Source organism: Fulvia fulva, chromosome 7, assembly GCF_020509005.1.
Source record: "Fulvia fulva chromosome 7, complete sequence".
Lineage (NCBI taxonomy): Eukaryota > Fungi > Ascomycota > Dothideomycetes > Mycosphaerellales > Mycosphaerellaceae > Fulvia > Fulvia fulva.
This window is the reverse complement of record NC_063018.1, coordinates 125,935-138,359: the sequence shown is the minus strand read 5'-3', so window position 1 is coordinate 138,359 and position 12,425 is coordinate 125,935. Positions and strand designations below refer to the sequence as shown.

At 53.2% G+C, this 12,425-nt stretch overlaps 5 protein-coding genes across 5 annotated transcripts; all 5 read right to left on the bottom strand.

Annotated features, from left to right (window-relative positions):
- Positions 1-1,890: 1,890 nt before the first annotated feature.
- CLAFUR5_09843 (GTP-binding protein ypt2) lies at positions 1,891-2,777 on the bottom strand (the record flags this gene model as incomplete). Its single annotated transcript, XM_047908991.1, has 3 exons — positions 1,891-2,216; positions 2,294-2,561; positions 2,748-2,777. The coding sequence occupies 3 exons, from the start codon at positions 2,775-2,777 to the stop codon at positions 1,891-1,893; spliced, it is 624 nt and encodes a 207-aa protein (XP_047764250.1).
- A 913-nt stretch (positions 2,778-3,690) lies between these two features.
- CLAFUR5_09842 (Nuclear control of ATPase protein 2) lies at positions 3,691-5,679 on the bottom strand (the record flags this gene model as incomplete). The annotated part of the gene is made up of 1 exon (XM_047908990.1): positions 3,691-5,679. One exon carries the CDS (start codon positions 5,677-5,679, stop codon positions 3,691-3,693), a length of 1,989 nt encoding a protein of 662 aa, XP_047764251.1.
- A 601-nt stretch (positions 5,680-6,280) lies between these two features.
- CLAFUR5_09841 (Methylsterol monooxygenase) lies at positions 6,281-7,404 on the bottom strand (the record flags this gene model as incomplete). Its single annotated transcript, XM_047908989.1, has 2 exons — positions 6,281-7,211; positions 7,376-7,404. The coding sequence occupies 2 exons, from the start codon at positions 7,402-7,404 to the stop codon at positions 6,281-6,283; spliced, it is 960 nt and encodes a 319-aa protein (XP_047764248.1).
- A 712-nt stretch (positions 7,405-8,116) lies between these two features.
- CLAFUR5_09840 (uncharacterized protein) lies at positions 8,117-8,542 on the bottom strand (the record flags this gene model as incomplete). The annotated part of the gene is made up of 1 exon (XM_047908988.1): positions 8,117-8,542. One exon carries the CDS (start codon positions 8,540-8,542, stop codon positions 8,117-8,119), a length of 426 nt encoding a protein of 141 aa, XP_047764249.1.
- A 1,818-nt stretch (positions 8,543-10,360) lies between these two features.
- Positions 10,361-11,819, bottom strand: CLAFUR5_09839 (uncharacterized protein; the record flags this gene model as incomplete). Its single annotated transcript, XM_047908987.1, has 6 exons — positions 10,361-10,884; positions 10,934-10,988; positions 11,039-11,380; positions 11,430-11,473; positions 11,523-11,586; positions 11,646-11,819. 6 exons carry the CDS (start codon positions 11,817-11,819, stop codon positions 10,361-10,363), a joined length of 1,203 nt encoding a protein of 400 aa, XP_047764698.1.
- Positions 11,820-12,425: the final 606 nt, after the last annotated feature.

Below are 12,425 nucleotides of genomic sequence, written 5' to 3'. Positions count from 1 at the left end.
AACACACTCCACTTTGGCATCATATCAACGTATCGAGCCTTTTCGAGCTGTGACGACGTGTTCATCAGGACCGCCTCCATAATATCCCAGCTCTCATAACAGTACAGTGACAAGATCCTATGTCTTTTGCCAGCAGATGCTTTCCCGGCTGCCCGACCCAGCAAATGTGTCTTTTTGCTCTGCTAGCGCACAATGTCTGATACCAGGCAGCTTCAGTAGCATCGTCTCAGGTATCGCCCACGTCGAGTCTCGTACCGATATATTGTGGTAAACCTCGACCTTTTTCGACGAGCACTCTCGCTTCAATGGTACTGTGGTTTAGTGGTATGGAACCACACGCAATGCGGCATTCATCAGCCTGCGCTTATGCCAGACGACATTGCGTTGGCCGAGTGGTAGACGCAGCCATTGGAGCAAGGGTGTCTTGTTGCCTTTTTGTTTTGCCGCATCTTCGACGATAGTGCCAGGGGATGTCGTGTTGCCAATCACGCCTATCATCGAGTGTGCTTTTTGCCAGATCCCATCTATGGAATTGCCCTCGGTCCACACCAAACATCGCAGCCTGTCCAACATCGCCATTGAACAAGCTTAGCCTCAATCTCCCATCCCATCCCATCCCATCCCATACCCCCCACCCCGCTCCTACCACACTACATAGCCTCCCCAACCACTCCAACCCATCGCTAAACACCCCTGGCCCCGTAGCAAAGCCGTTGAACACAGCTCAACATCTTTCAAAGATAAAAGAGACACACCACACCACACCACACCACGACATCGACAAGCAACACCACAGACAGACCGACCGACGTCGCCTCGCCTCGCCATCACCGAGCCGAGCGCGCCTCCTGCTGCACGACCAAGAGCATCTCTCTTGTTCTGTCCTGCTTGCCCCTATGCTCCCTGCCAGACCCCAGCCCGTCTCCAAGCAAAGGCCACAACAACAACAACAACAACAACAACAACAACAACAACAACAACAACAACAACAACAACAACAACAACCACCTTCAATCATCTTAATCTTAATCTCAATCTCAGTCTCAGTCTCACTCTTAATCTTAACCCTAGGCCCTGAAACGTGAAAAACCTAACCCCATAGGACTCGTCAACCCTCATACCTAGATGCCCATGCCCCCCTCCTCTTGTTTGCCAGCGTCAACCTTACCCACCCAAGCCACACAACCAACCAGAGAAACAACCCCACCCCCATCGACAACTTCTCTTGCTCGAATGTCTCAGTCGCTATCCACTCCCCAACGACCGAAAAAACCGGCAACCTCGCGTGTCAGGGCCCCATGCCCTCTCGCTGCTTCATTGCCAGCATTGTCATCCGAGCAAGGGGGAATTCGATCTTTTTTTTTGCCCTTCACATCACCTCATCCCCATAATCATAGCCTCATATGCGCACCCTCATTAGCATAACCGTAACGACACATCTCCATCACTAGCATATCACCATCACGCTGAAAGAACAATCAACAAGTAAAGGAACTTCGGACGTATCTACCTAAGTATAGCCATAAGCAGCAGCGGCGGCGGCAAGAAAAGCCTGTACAATGCCAGCAAGCCAGCCACAAAGAGACAGGATAGGATAGGATAGGATAGGATAGGATAGGATAGGATAGGATAGGATAGGATAGGATAGGATAGGATAGGGTCAGGGATCTCGACATCTTTCTAGCAAAATGCTGATCTCGCCCTTCATCCATCGGTCTGTCCACCCGCCAAGCCAAGCCGAGGTCTCCCTCGATCATGAGGACATTAAACGCCCAGAACGCCGTTTAGTGCCATCTACCCATGCGGATATTCCCAGTCCAAGAGCAAGACTGATGAATGCTGCATCAATCGTGTCTTTCTCGACACTCTCCTGTCTCAATTCTTCACGCCTTAACAGCAGTTCTTCCCCAATCCACCGACAGCACTCTGACCGCCTCCAACTTGCACGCCACCCGCGCTCTGCTGTTGCTGCGGAGTCTGGGTATCCACAATGCGTTTCTTGATGTCTCCGGCGAGGCTGTAAAAGGCCTTCTCGACGTTAATGTTCGACTTGGCGGAGACTTCCATGAAGGGGATTCCTAGCTCGTCGGCGAGGGCTTGGCCCTGCTCGGTGGAGACGGCGCGCTTTTCTTCCCAGTCGCATTTGTTGCCTATGAGGATTTTGTTGACGCCTTCGGTGGCGTGTTGCTCAACGTTGGAGAACCATGTTCGGATGTCTACAATTATCATAAAGTCAGCTCTCACCGCACTTCCACTTCCCCTTCCTATCCGCAGGGGGTATGGCCAGACGTACTGTTGAAACTTCTCTCATCCGTAACATCATACACCAACAGGATTCCCATCGCGCCTCGGTAGTACGCAGTTGTAATGGTCCTGAAACGCTCTTGACCCGCGGTATCCCAGATCTGCAGTTTCACCCTCTTGCCGTCAAGCTCGATTGTCCGGATCTTGAAGTCGATGCCGATGGTGGTGATGAAGGAGGGGGTGAAAGAGTCTTCGCTGAAGCGCAGGAGACAGCATGACTTTCCTACGCCCGAGTCGCCGATTAGGAGCAGTTTGATCTGTGAGGGGTGAGGTGTCAGTGAGGTGTTTCGGGGTGTTTCCTGCTGGCTGACGGTATGTGCGAGCACACGTGGGTGTGGTGTAGCGTGTCGGCCAGGAAGCGTGTATGTGTGCATATCGTCTCCTGCCTGCCCGCCTGCCTGCTCTACCGCGTGTTCTGGGAGATGGTGGTGGTGCTCACATACAAGAAAATCATAATTCCTCGTGCCTGCCATGATCGCAGACTGGAGGCGCGTCCTCAGTAGCCCAACAGCGGCTATTCGGTGTGTGGAGTGCTGCGTGGCCGTCTTTGTCCCTAAGCGCAGTGGATGTCTGGTGCACCGGTTGCTGCTGTGTCCGAAGCGCGGTGTGGGGTTCTCTCGCCGTACAAAGGACGTTGAAAGTGAGACAGGACGCTTGCGCTCGTCGTATCGCCGGTAATTCCAAGGCGCCTTGTGGTCAAGGGCTGGTGTTTCGGATGTGGCGTCGGGGTGGTGGTTATGCTGGGCGATAGGTGAGAAAGTGCGTCGGGTGTCGGGGCGCAAGCAAGCAAGCAAGCACAAGTGGCAGTCGATGGATGAACTGGCAGGTGCACGGGATCTCCGTCACGCCCACACCAAACGGGAAACGCGAGGATGCGGATCCTGCTAAAGCCGCTTCTACTGCTTTGCTCGTGCAAAGGCATGTTTGCTTCACATTGTTAGGAGTAACTTACTATGAAATATTATGCACGAAATGGTGCGAATCATACGATAATGGTCTTGACATGTGTAAAAGGCTGATCAGAGCAGAGTCGGTATCCTATACACACCATCTTGCTGCTTCACGTGATCGTCCTGTGCCGCCGAGGCATCAAAATCTGGTAAATCGCTGCCGCTACCTCGAACCACTTTTTGTTGTCTTTCCTTTACCCCTACACCGCATCTGTATGGTGCTCCGCCCAATGCAAGGCTCTCCAGCCAGACAGCCTCACCAAGTCGATGCTACATCTACTCCAAAGGATCCTGCCGGCTAATCACGAGGAGAGACATCCCGTACGCCGCCAATGCTGTCGCCTTATGCTATGCATAACCCTTTGCATTGACTCAATCACCTTCACGACTTGGTCTTCAAGCCTGGCACACACAACTCCGTCAAGACCTTGATCAATCAAGCCACCCACCTCCCATAAGCCCACCGCACCCGTTCCGCAACCCGTCTCTGCCTCTCCACCCCAACCCGCACATCACACATCTCCTCCGCCTCCTCGCCAAACTCCTTGAAAATCTGACCCGGCATAACCTTCTGCGCCGCCTGCCGCAGGACGTGAACCTCACACAGCAGCAACCCCTGATCCCGATACAGCAACTCGCCATACTCCGTCGGCGTCGCATTCGTCAGGATACGGTCGATATTCCTCAATTGTCGCAGCATCTTGCCCTGCTTCCTCTGTGCGCGGGTGGAATGTTTCGTCGAGAGGGACTGTCGCGCCCAGGTCGTGAGGAAGTAAGATACCAACAGGCCGGGGGTTAGGGATATAAACCCAATGAGCAGTTCCTGTGATTTCAGGAGGGAATCAATCCCACCCATAGCAACCTCCACATCAACCTTCGTCTTTTGAATCTGAATCAACAACGCCCGGATCAAATTCCCCCTCACAGCCCCCTTCAGCGGACTCGTCAGATCCTTCTCATAAGCCTTCAGCACAGGCGTCAAATCGCCCTCGCGGACTTTCGCGCGTATGTCTGCAATCTCCCCGTCTGTGAGTGCTGAGCCGGAGGATGTGGCGTTTTGAGGATTGTCAACGGCGAAGTCGACGACCATTCGTTCCAGGCTATCGCGGTCGCCTTCGAGGGATCGTTTGGACATGATGCTGATTTCGCTGCCTTCGTCGTGGCGGATTGTCTTGATGACGTTTCGGGTTGGTTCGAGGACCCAGTTTTGCCAGAAATCTACGACCGTTGCGCCGAGGTCTTGGACGTATTGTAATATCTCAGTTTGGCGATTGACGAGGATCCGGAGGATCGTGGTTGAGGAAAGGAGCCCTGCTGTTATGGGAAGCCAGTACCGGACGTAGCGGGATGGTTTACCGTGTTGGTGGACGAAGTTCTGGGAGGTGCTGGTGTATTGGCCTAGCCCGAGGACAAGCATGCGCGAGAGTCGCTCGGCGACTGCTTGGGGCTGGATCGCGAGGTCGTGGGATTCGACGGCGTAGAGGGGGTCGTCGTCTGTTAGCTCTGCTACTGCCGAGTCGAATTTGTCCACGGGAGTTTCTAGGTCGTTGATCTTAGCAAGGACTGCCTCCATTAACGCTACGTTCCTCGCGACGCTTGCTTTCCATTTGTGTTGCACGTCTTGCTCTCCGTGTGGACTTGCCAGACCCTCGCCATGAACACTCTCGTTCGCTAGCCCTTCGCCCAACAACACCCCCAGAGCATTCGCATTCCTCGTCCGCACTTTCTTCAACGCAGCTTGTTTCTTCCTCACCTCAGCTCTTATCCTCGTGACTGGGCTGATCATCTGCTTATGCACCTCTTTCACGCTCTTTTCCCGCACCACCTGCCTGACCAGTCCATAAAACTGCTTCCACCGGTCTGTGACTGTATCACTAGCATCTTGGCCCACACCTCGTATACTAAAGTCTCCTCCTCGTGCTTTGACGTCTTCCCAGACCTTGCTGCCCCAATCGTACAGTCTCAGCGGGGAGGTCTGTATACTATACAGCGCCGTATACCGCTGCGACCCAAGCACTTCATCCCAGTACCATATATCATCACTCAATCGTACCGCTTGATCGAGAATACTGCTCAGAACATGTCCGTAAATCTGCGTCGTCGCTTTGGAAACAAGGAGCCACTCCAATTCCGCCTCGAACTCATCTCTAGCCTCTACCCCATCATCTTCTACCCTCGCCGTCGCCTCAGCCTTGTCACTCAACGTGCCCAACAACGTCTGGATATGTCCCACTCTGTGTAAACTCCTGCTATCGCTCGATCCAGGACTGAGACCTCGAATCGCAGCTTGTAACGCAACAACCCGTTTCGGCGGTGTGACATGTTGTTCAGCGTTTACCGAAACTGACCGCGCTGGCAAGTCGGCGAGTTGGAGTCGATCGAGTTGCGTATCGATCCGCCGGATCTGATCGAGCACGAAGCTCATCTTCGGTCGAAGCTTGAGGTTGAGGTGGTCAGGGATGTGTTGGCCGGGGTCTCATTGCTGGGTGAGGCGGTTCGGTTGATGCAATGTAGTAGGCAATGTAGAATGACAAAACGCGTTCAATGCACGTGTCCAAGTTTCGTGATAAGTTTAGTAACGTGGAAACATCTGATGACGTTCTGTTTACAGAGCAAGCTTGATCGTGAGATCCAGATCGTGGGGAAGCTGGCTCCTTGACTCGTTGTCAGCAGCATGCATGATGGACGGGACAGGTACATGGAGCATGGCAGGGAGCATTTCGAGGTTCTGTTTCTTGTTTCTTCTGTCTACTGTTCGGCCGATACACTCAGCTGCCAACAGCATACGACCCCCTCCTTTGATATCCATGATTCAATCCTCGAATTACATAGGGGCTTTCGTCTTGCCCTTGCATCATAAGTCTGCCGTATAATATGTACAAGGCTTATCCCCGCGGCTCTGCCTTGCGACGATCGCTATGCCAACACTACAACTCCGTCCGTATGCATGGCTAAACGCTGTGACAAGCATTCAGGGTCGCTTCATGATGATAAGAAGAAAACGCAATCACAACCTTTTGATTCGGCTATTGTGCCTTCTTCGCCTTGGCCATCTTCCTCTCTCTTCTCCTCTTGGCTGCCTCTGGGCCGCTCTCGGTATCCAAGACGTAGTCCCACCATCTGAAAGAGCTCGAATAGTTGCCAATGAACTTTTCGTGGTGGGTGTCGTGGTGGGCAGCGCCGGCCCAGAATGGAAGGAAGTGGTGCAAGCTCCATGGGAACTCGTAGCCGGAATGCGCGTCAATGGCCTGGAAGACACGGAACGCAATCCACCAGTACATGGTCAAGATGTGGAGATCCTTGGTGATTGCGCACCACAAGATAGGCGACCCGACTGTGCCCAACCCCAGAATCATCACTTCGATCGGCGATGCGTATTCAGCAGCAAGACCGAATGGCGCAGAGTATTGGTGGTGGATCTTGTGGATGTTCTTGTAGAGCGGTCCCCAGTGCATTGCTCGATGTGTCCAGTAATGCCATGCGTCCTCGAGAACGAAGAAGATTGCGATCTGATATGCCATCTTCCACCAAGGAGGGAACGGAACGCTGGTCCCGAGACCGCAGTATTGCGCGAAAGGATGGAAGAACCAGATTTGGGGCAGTTCAACAGTGAAGTGGCTGAGCAAAACCAGCATCGCACAATCCCACTGCTCTTTCGGCGAAGGGACCTTCTGGTTCTGGATCTTGTATTTGTTGAATGCTGGTATCCGGTCGATGATGATCCAAGGCAAAGCACGCCCGAAGTATACGGTCTCGTGCATCACAAAGCTCATGATTCCCGTGGCAAGCACATCGTTGCCCATGTAGGCATACCACGCAGCCCATAATCGCTCGAAGAAGCCGAGGGTGACGTTGTACTGCGAGATTTGATCGAACTCGTGCCAGTAGGTGTTGTTCGTGTGCGGTAGCATGGCGTCGGCGATGGAGGAGGCGGTTGTAGTGTTCATGACATTATTGCTGCAGAGAAAGATGTCATGTTAGCGGGTTGACGTGGTTGTGGTACGAACAGCACATCTTGCGTGTTCCATGCGCAGGATCGATTGAGATGTCGAGCTGTGGCGGTCACCACCAGAGTTGCTTTGTTGGGCGTGCCATGCCGAGAGGGAGGGAGGCAAACTCACAAGTAGTCCATGCCGAGTGTGAGCGACATGTTCGCTGGTGTTCGCCGAGTGCGTTCGCAGTCTCAGGTGAAGGTATCCTGTCGTGGCAGAAAGAAGGAGAAATGAACGTTGAACGAATGAAGCATGCACTTTCGCCTGGCGCGACCCAGCGCTCGAGAAATTGTCTTACGATTTTGAGAGTCCCTCTGCAAGATTGCAACGCTCGCTGCAGGGCCAAACTAGCGCGCCACATCCCTGCAAATCTACTCACCCACGATCAATTCACCCCATTAGCAGCACGCTCATATCATCCTCCGCAAGGCTGTCCTGGGGTGTGCAGACGCCATGTATGCAGCCGGATCTTTCTTCGACTTCACGACACTTACGATTGTCGAGAGAGAAGCAACTGTTTCTATGTCGCGCAGGTACAATCTGTGCCCCTGACCTCCACAATCTGTCGATCACAACGAGATTCGCTGTCACGGGTCAGCAGATCCTTGTTCAGGGCTTGGTTGTTGTTTCGGCAATAACATCGTATGATCAAGGCAATTCTCGTCCGACATCTCACACGATCGCTCACACGCCTATCACCGAGAGCAGCTGCACAACAGGCTCAAGGTAGCGACCATATCACCGTTCCATGTGAGCGCCGTCCCCCAACGATGACGCGACTTCCGCCACGCAGAACAGACACAGCTTGATCACAATCAACGAGAAGTCATGCATTTGAGACTCGATAACGGTTGCTGTCCTTCTACCTACTCATATTCCACGTTCCAGCAACTGCAAGGCCTCATCTCTCGCCTTTGCATTATCGCACTCTAAGATCAAGTCCCACCTCTGCGGCAACCTGCCCTTCAGACTTTCAACAGTCATCTGATAATCCGGATTGCAGCCAGTCAGGACGAGGCCAGTCCCTCGACTCGACTCCACGATACGTTGTGTACGTGGTCTGCGAACCTCATCGTATACTCGAGCTGGAAGGTCCTCTTTGTGGCTGATGCACTTGATAGTCTCTTGGTCTCCAAGGACTTCGGCGAGGGCATTTTGAAGACGCTCCGGCCAGCCAGAGAAGGCTTCCTTGAATTCTGATACCTTCAGTTCCTTCATCCATTCATTACCTGGCACCTCCATCTTGATCGTGGCGATGAACTGGACCAAGTTACCCTCGCTCAGGACGTTGTGCATCATTTGCACGACATGCATGAGATGCGACTTTGCCAGTGCTGCATATTATCTGATCGACGTGTGGCACAGCTGTTCAGCTGTGATATCATGGCGTGAACACTAATCGAGCTACCACAGACGACATCCACAGGCAGCAACGCAACTTGACCGAGCACCGTCCGTAGCTGTTTACCTCAACTGATCGGGTTGACATGGATATCAACATCTAGTGTTCCCCACAAGTCAGCCTTCCGTCCATCGATCGTTCGATCGTGAGCTACTCATGATCACCAGAGAGTACCACTAGGCGCAGTGAGTCTCGAGCCACCATAACCACAATTCCTGCACCACGAACTGGTCGAGGTCGACACAGTCTCATCGCAGACGTGCGCGCGGAAAGGGCTTAACCGCACCGTTGATATGGGTTGATGTGGTTTGGACGCGGTGCGCAAGGGCAAAAGAACACAGACGGCCTTGACTGAGTGGTTAGCGCAGTTCAAGGACGAATACAACGTAGTTGACGTTGGATTCGACCTTTTGCATGCGCCATCGTGTTGTCCACTAGACCACTTTAGCCAAGGGTGTCTGTCGAAGGGCAGATGGACTTGAATGGTATATAAGGGCTGGCGGCTTTTGCACATGATAGCTGATGGCCACAAGGGTGACTTGTTTGGGCAGCAAAGAGATGTCGCTCGAGGACGACACATCAGTACGAGCAATTGTATGCGTGTTACTGACAACGAGAAAGATAGAGATGCCACCACAGACGACACTGAATCAGTCCAAGTGAAGGCATCATGCCTGACGATAGGAGCAACCCATTGGCATAGCACTGATACGTGGCATCCGACCTCTGTTGTGGAAAACCATTTCCGGCGCTGAGCTCATGCATGAAGTGGAGAGCTCAAGGGCTGAGACTGGTCGCAACTTTCGATGCGAAGCCACCCACCGTATAAAGTAAACCTTTCAAACACTTCCCTCGTTGCATCCGTGCATATACATCCCATTGCTGAAGCATCCTAGCAGTGTGAGACCTCCTTGTGATGCCAGTGATGCTGCCCACAGCGTGAGGCATGCTCAGAAAAGGATTATCAGCTCCTCGCTGCTTCTCACCTACTGCAATTAGATCGATCAAGACCTTCACCCTCAACACCGGAGCCCGCATACCAGCCCCAGGTCTAGGGACATTCCAAGACGCCGATCAGCAAGAAGATGCAGTAGCGACAGCGTTGAAACTCGGTTACCGCCACATCGACACAGCAAGGATTACGACGGTCGGTCGAGGCATCAGACGCAGCAATTGACCTCGCGAAGATGGGAGGTGCGTTATTCCGAAGAGGTATGTCGTGTTGCCGACCAATCGAGTCTTGCCTGATAGTTTGGGGCTCTGATGAGATCCCAAAGTGGCATGGTGGATGAGCTGACATGTGGCTGTCTGGTAGCACGATTGAGGGGCAGTTGAAGGAGAATATGCTGAGTGATTTCGGGATGGCGGGGGGGGGGGATTTGGGGTTGATTGATGAGGTGGATCGGGGGATGAGGTTCAACTACAAGGGGCTGTATTATGGGTGGGCTTTGTATCGGGGTGTGGACGGGGTTTGATGCTCGATCGCGGTGTCTACTGGACGTTTTCTGGGTCATCTTGAGGTATCGGGATGTTTATGTTCTGTAGTAGTGGCAAGGAGATTTTGGTGCTGAAGATGATGAACGCTGTTCTTACAGACGCTATGATCCAAATGCTCGATGACAACGCTAATGCAAATGCTAAAGGCCGTTAGATGACATTGCCGTCAATCAGTGCCGTGGTCCTGCCGCTGGCTACTTTACTGCGCCTTCTACCTATACATTCGGCAGCGGCCACGGCGGAGTGAACCTCTTATTCGTGGCAGCCTGAAAAATCCAAGCGCTATTGCTTGCGCCGAGCCTTGTACTGATGCTGGGATACTGTCGATACTGCTGTTGCATCCCGGCCGGCATCGTGGCAACACCAGAGTTCTTCCAGATCTCCACCACCTGCTTCGAACCCTGACTAGCATGACTGAGCGCTGAGTCACAGCGATTCGAGGAACTGGACCCGTCCCATCCTCGCCAGCTGTCGTGGGTCGGGCTGCCGTCGCTGCGGTAAGTCATCGATGTTGGAGGTGGCCAGACCACGGGTGGTGAGAGCTGTGATGCAGTGTCGCTGGGACTGCGGCAGCATCGTGGGAAGACGTCTTTGAGTAAGACTCTGAACGATTGTGCTGAGCCGCAGAGAATGGCGAGGTGGACTTCTACTTGGTCCCAGATACCTGTCTTGGTCATCTTGTAGAAGACCTCTGGGTCGGTGAAGAGACTCCAGGCGTAGTAGTTCTTGATACAGGTTGCTGACTTGACGTTAGCCTATGACTGGTTTACTTTGACAGTGCGTCTCACCGATGACGGACAAGAACCCTAGAGCGAAAAGTGCGCCCACTGCCCACTTTTGTCGCTGTGTTGGTCAGCATATGATCACCATGTAAAGCGGCGGAGGCTACTCACACTAGGCAATTCCAGATTGTGGAGCATGAAGAATGGCACGGTGTAGATTGCCAAGGATGTGGTCGCCATGATGATTCCATTGGCGTTGTAGAAAGCTTGAGTAGTACCTGGCGATACATGCCGACTGTCGTAACCGGGATCTGACCATATCTTGGACGGCGGGATGTACGACATGCTCTGAACGATAGCTGCTGATACGGCCTGCGCTACGATGATGGCCAGAAGGCCGTAGACTGTCCATCGCATGGGTTTCCGATGGTCCAAACGATGGTAGAGAGCCAGAAAGGACCCTCGTATCAGTAGCATAGCTGCCAGATAAAGCATTGGTATCGCGAAAGAGAGCTGGGCACGGTCAGCATAGCCCGTTCGTAGGAGCTGGATTTCATGATACTTTATGTAGCAGCGCTAGATCACTCAGACGTGTTATATCGCGGACTAGACGACATCAGCGACAGCTTGATCGCCTTGGAGTGCGAAGACGCACCGTGCTTGCCATAGCCATGGTAGGCTGCTACCGTGTACACAGAGGAGAGGCCAAATGCAAACAGCTGTCGCATCAATAGATCAGCGTGAGTGGTCTCTGAGTACTGATGATTGCCACACGTACTGTTCCAGCCAATATGAGTCCATCTTCAAGGAACACCTTCTTCGAGACGCATATTCGGGCGTAGAGTCGAAAGTTGATGCCGACAGCCGTAACGACCATGAAGACCACGGACAGGACAATGAGCAGCACTTGCTGGGTACCTTCCACGGCCTCCGGTGAGTCTTCTGCCGCCATATGTCGAGTTTTGAGACACAAGGACGGCGTGGTTGAGCGATATGGGCTGACGGTAGTAATGATACCCGCTCACTGGATAGCGTCTGCCATTGTCATTGCAGGTACAAGATCGCGATGCATGAGGTTTCAAGTGTGCTGAAACGCGTTGGTGAACTACTCGCCAACGTCGAGCAAGGCAGCGCCCTCGGAAGCAGTAGGCCCTCCCGTCGTGGACCATGGATCGATCTTCCTTGCTGGCAGCGTGGCCATTACTACCGGTCGTTCAAGAGGGACAGGGATACCTCCAGGCAGATGCATCGTTCTCGCGCCTTCCTAGCAACGGCCAAGATCTAATGTAGAACTCAAGGAACGCTCTGATAAGATCGGGACCACTTGGCGATTCATGTCGCGTTTCGGACGTGAGTCGGTTTATCGCGCCATTTCGCGGCTGCCCCGCGGGGACAATGGTTCTCACGAATGATATCTCCTTGCTCCATCTGCTTCGAGAGCTCGAGTAATTGATGGCGCGAGGTGATGTTGATGAAGAGGCGTGGAGAGAAGCAGCATCGGATGTTGTCTTTCTGTCGGCGACCCTCGGCCCGAACGGCACGCCGACTTCAATCATCC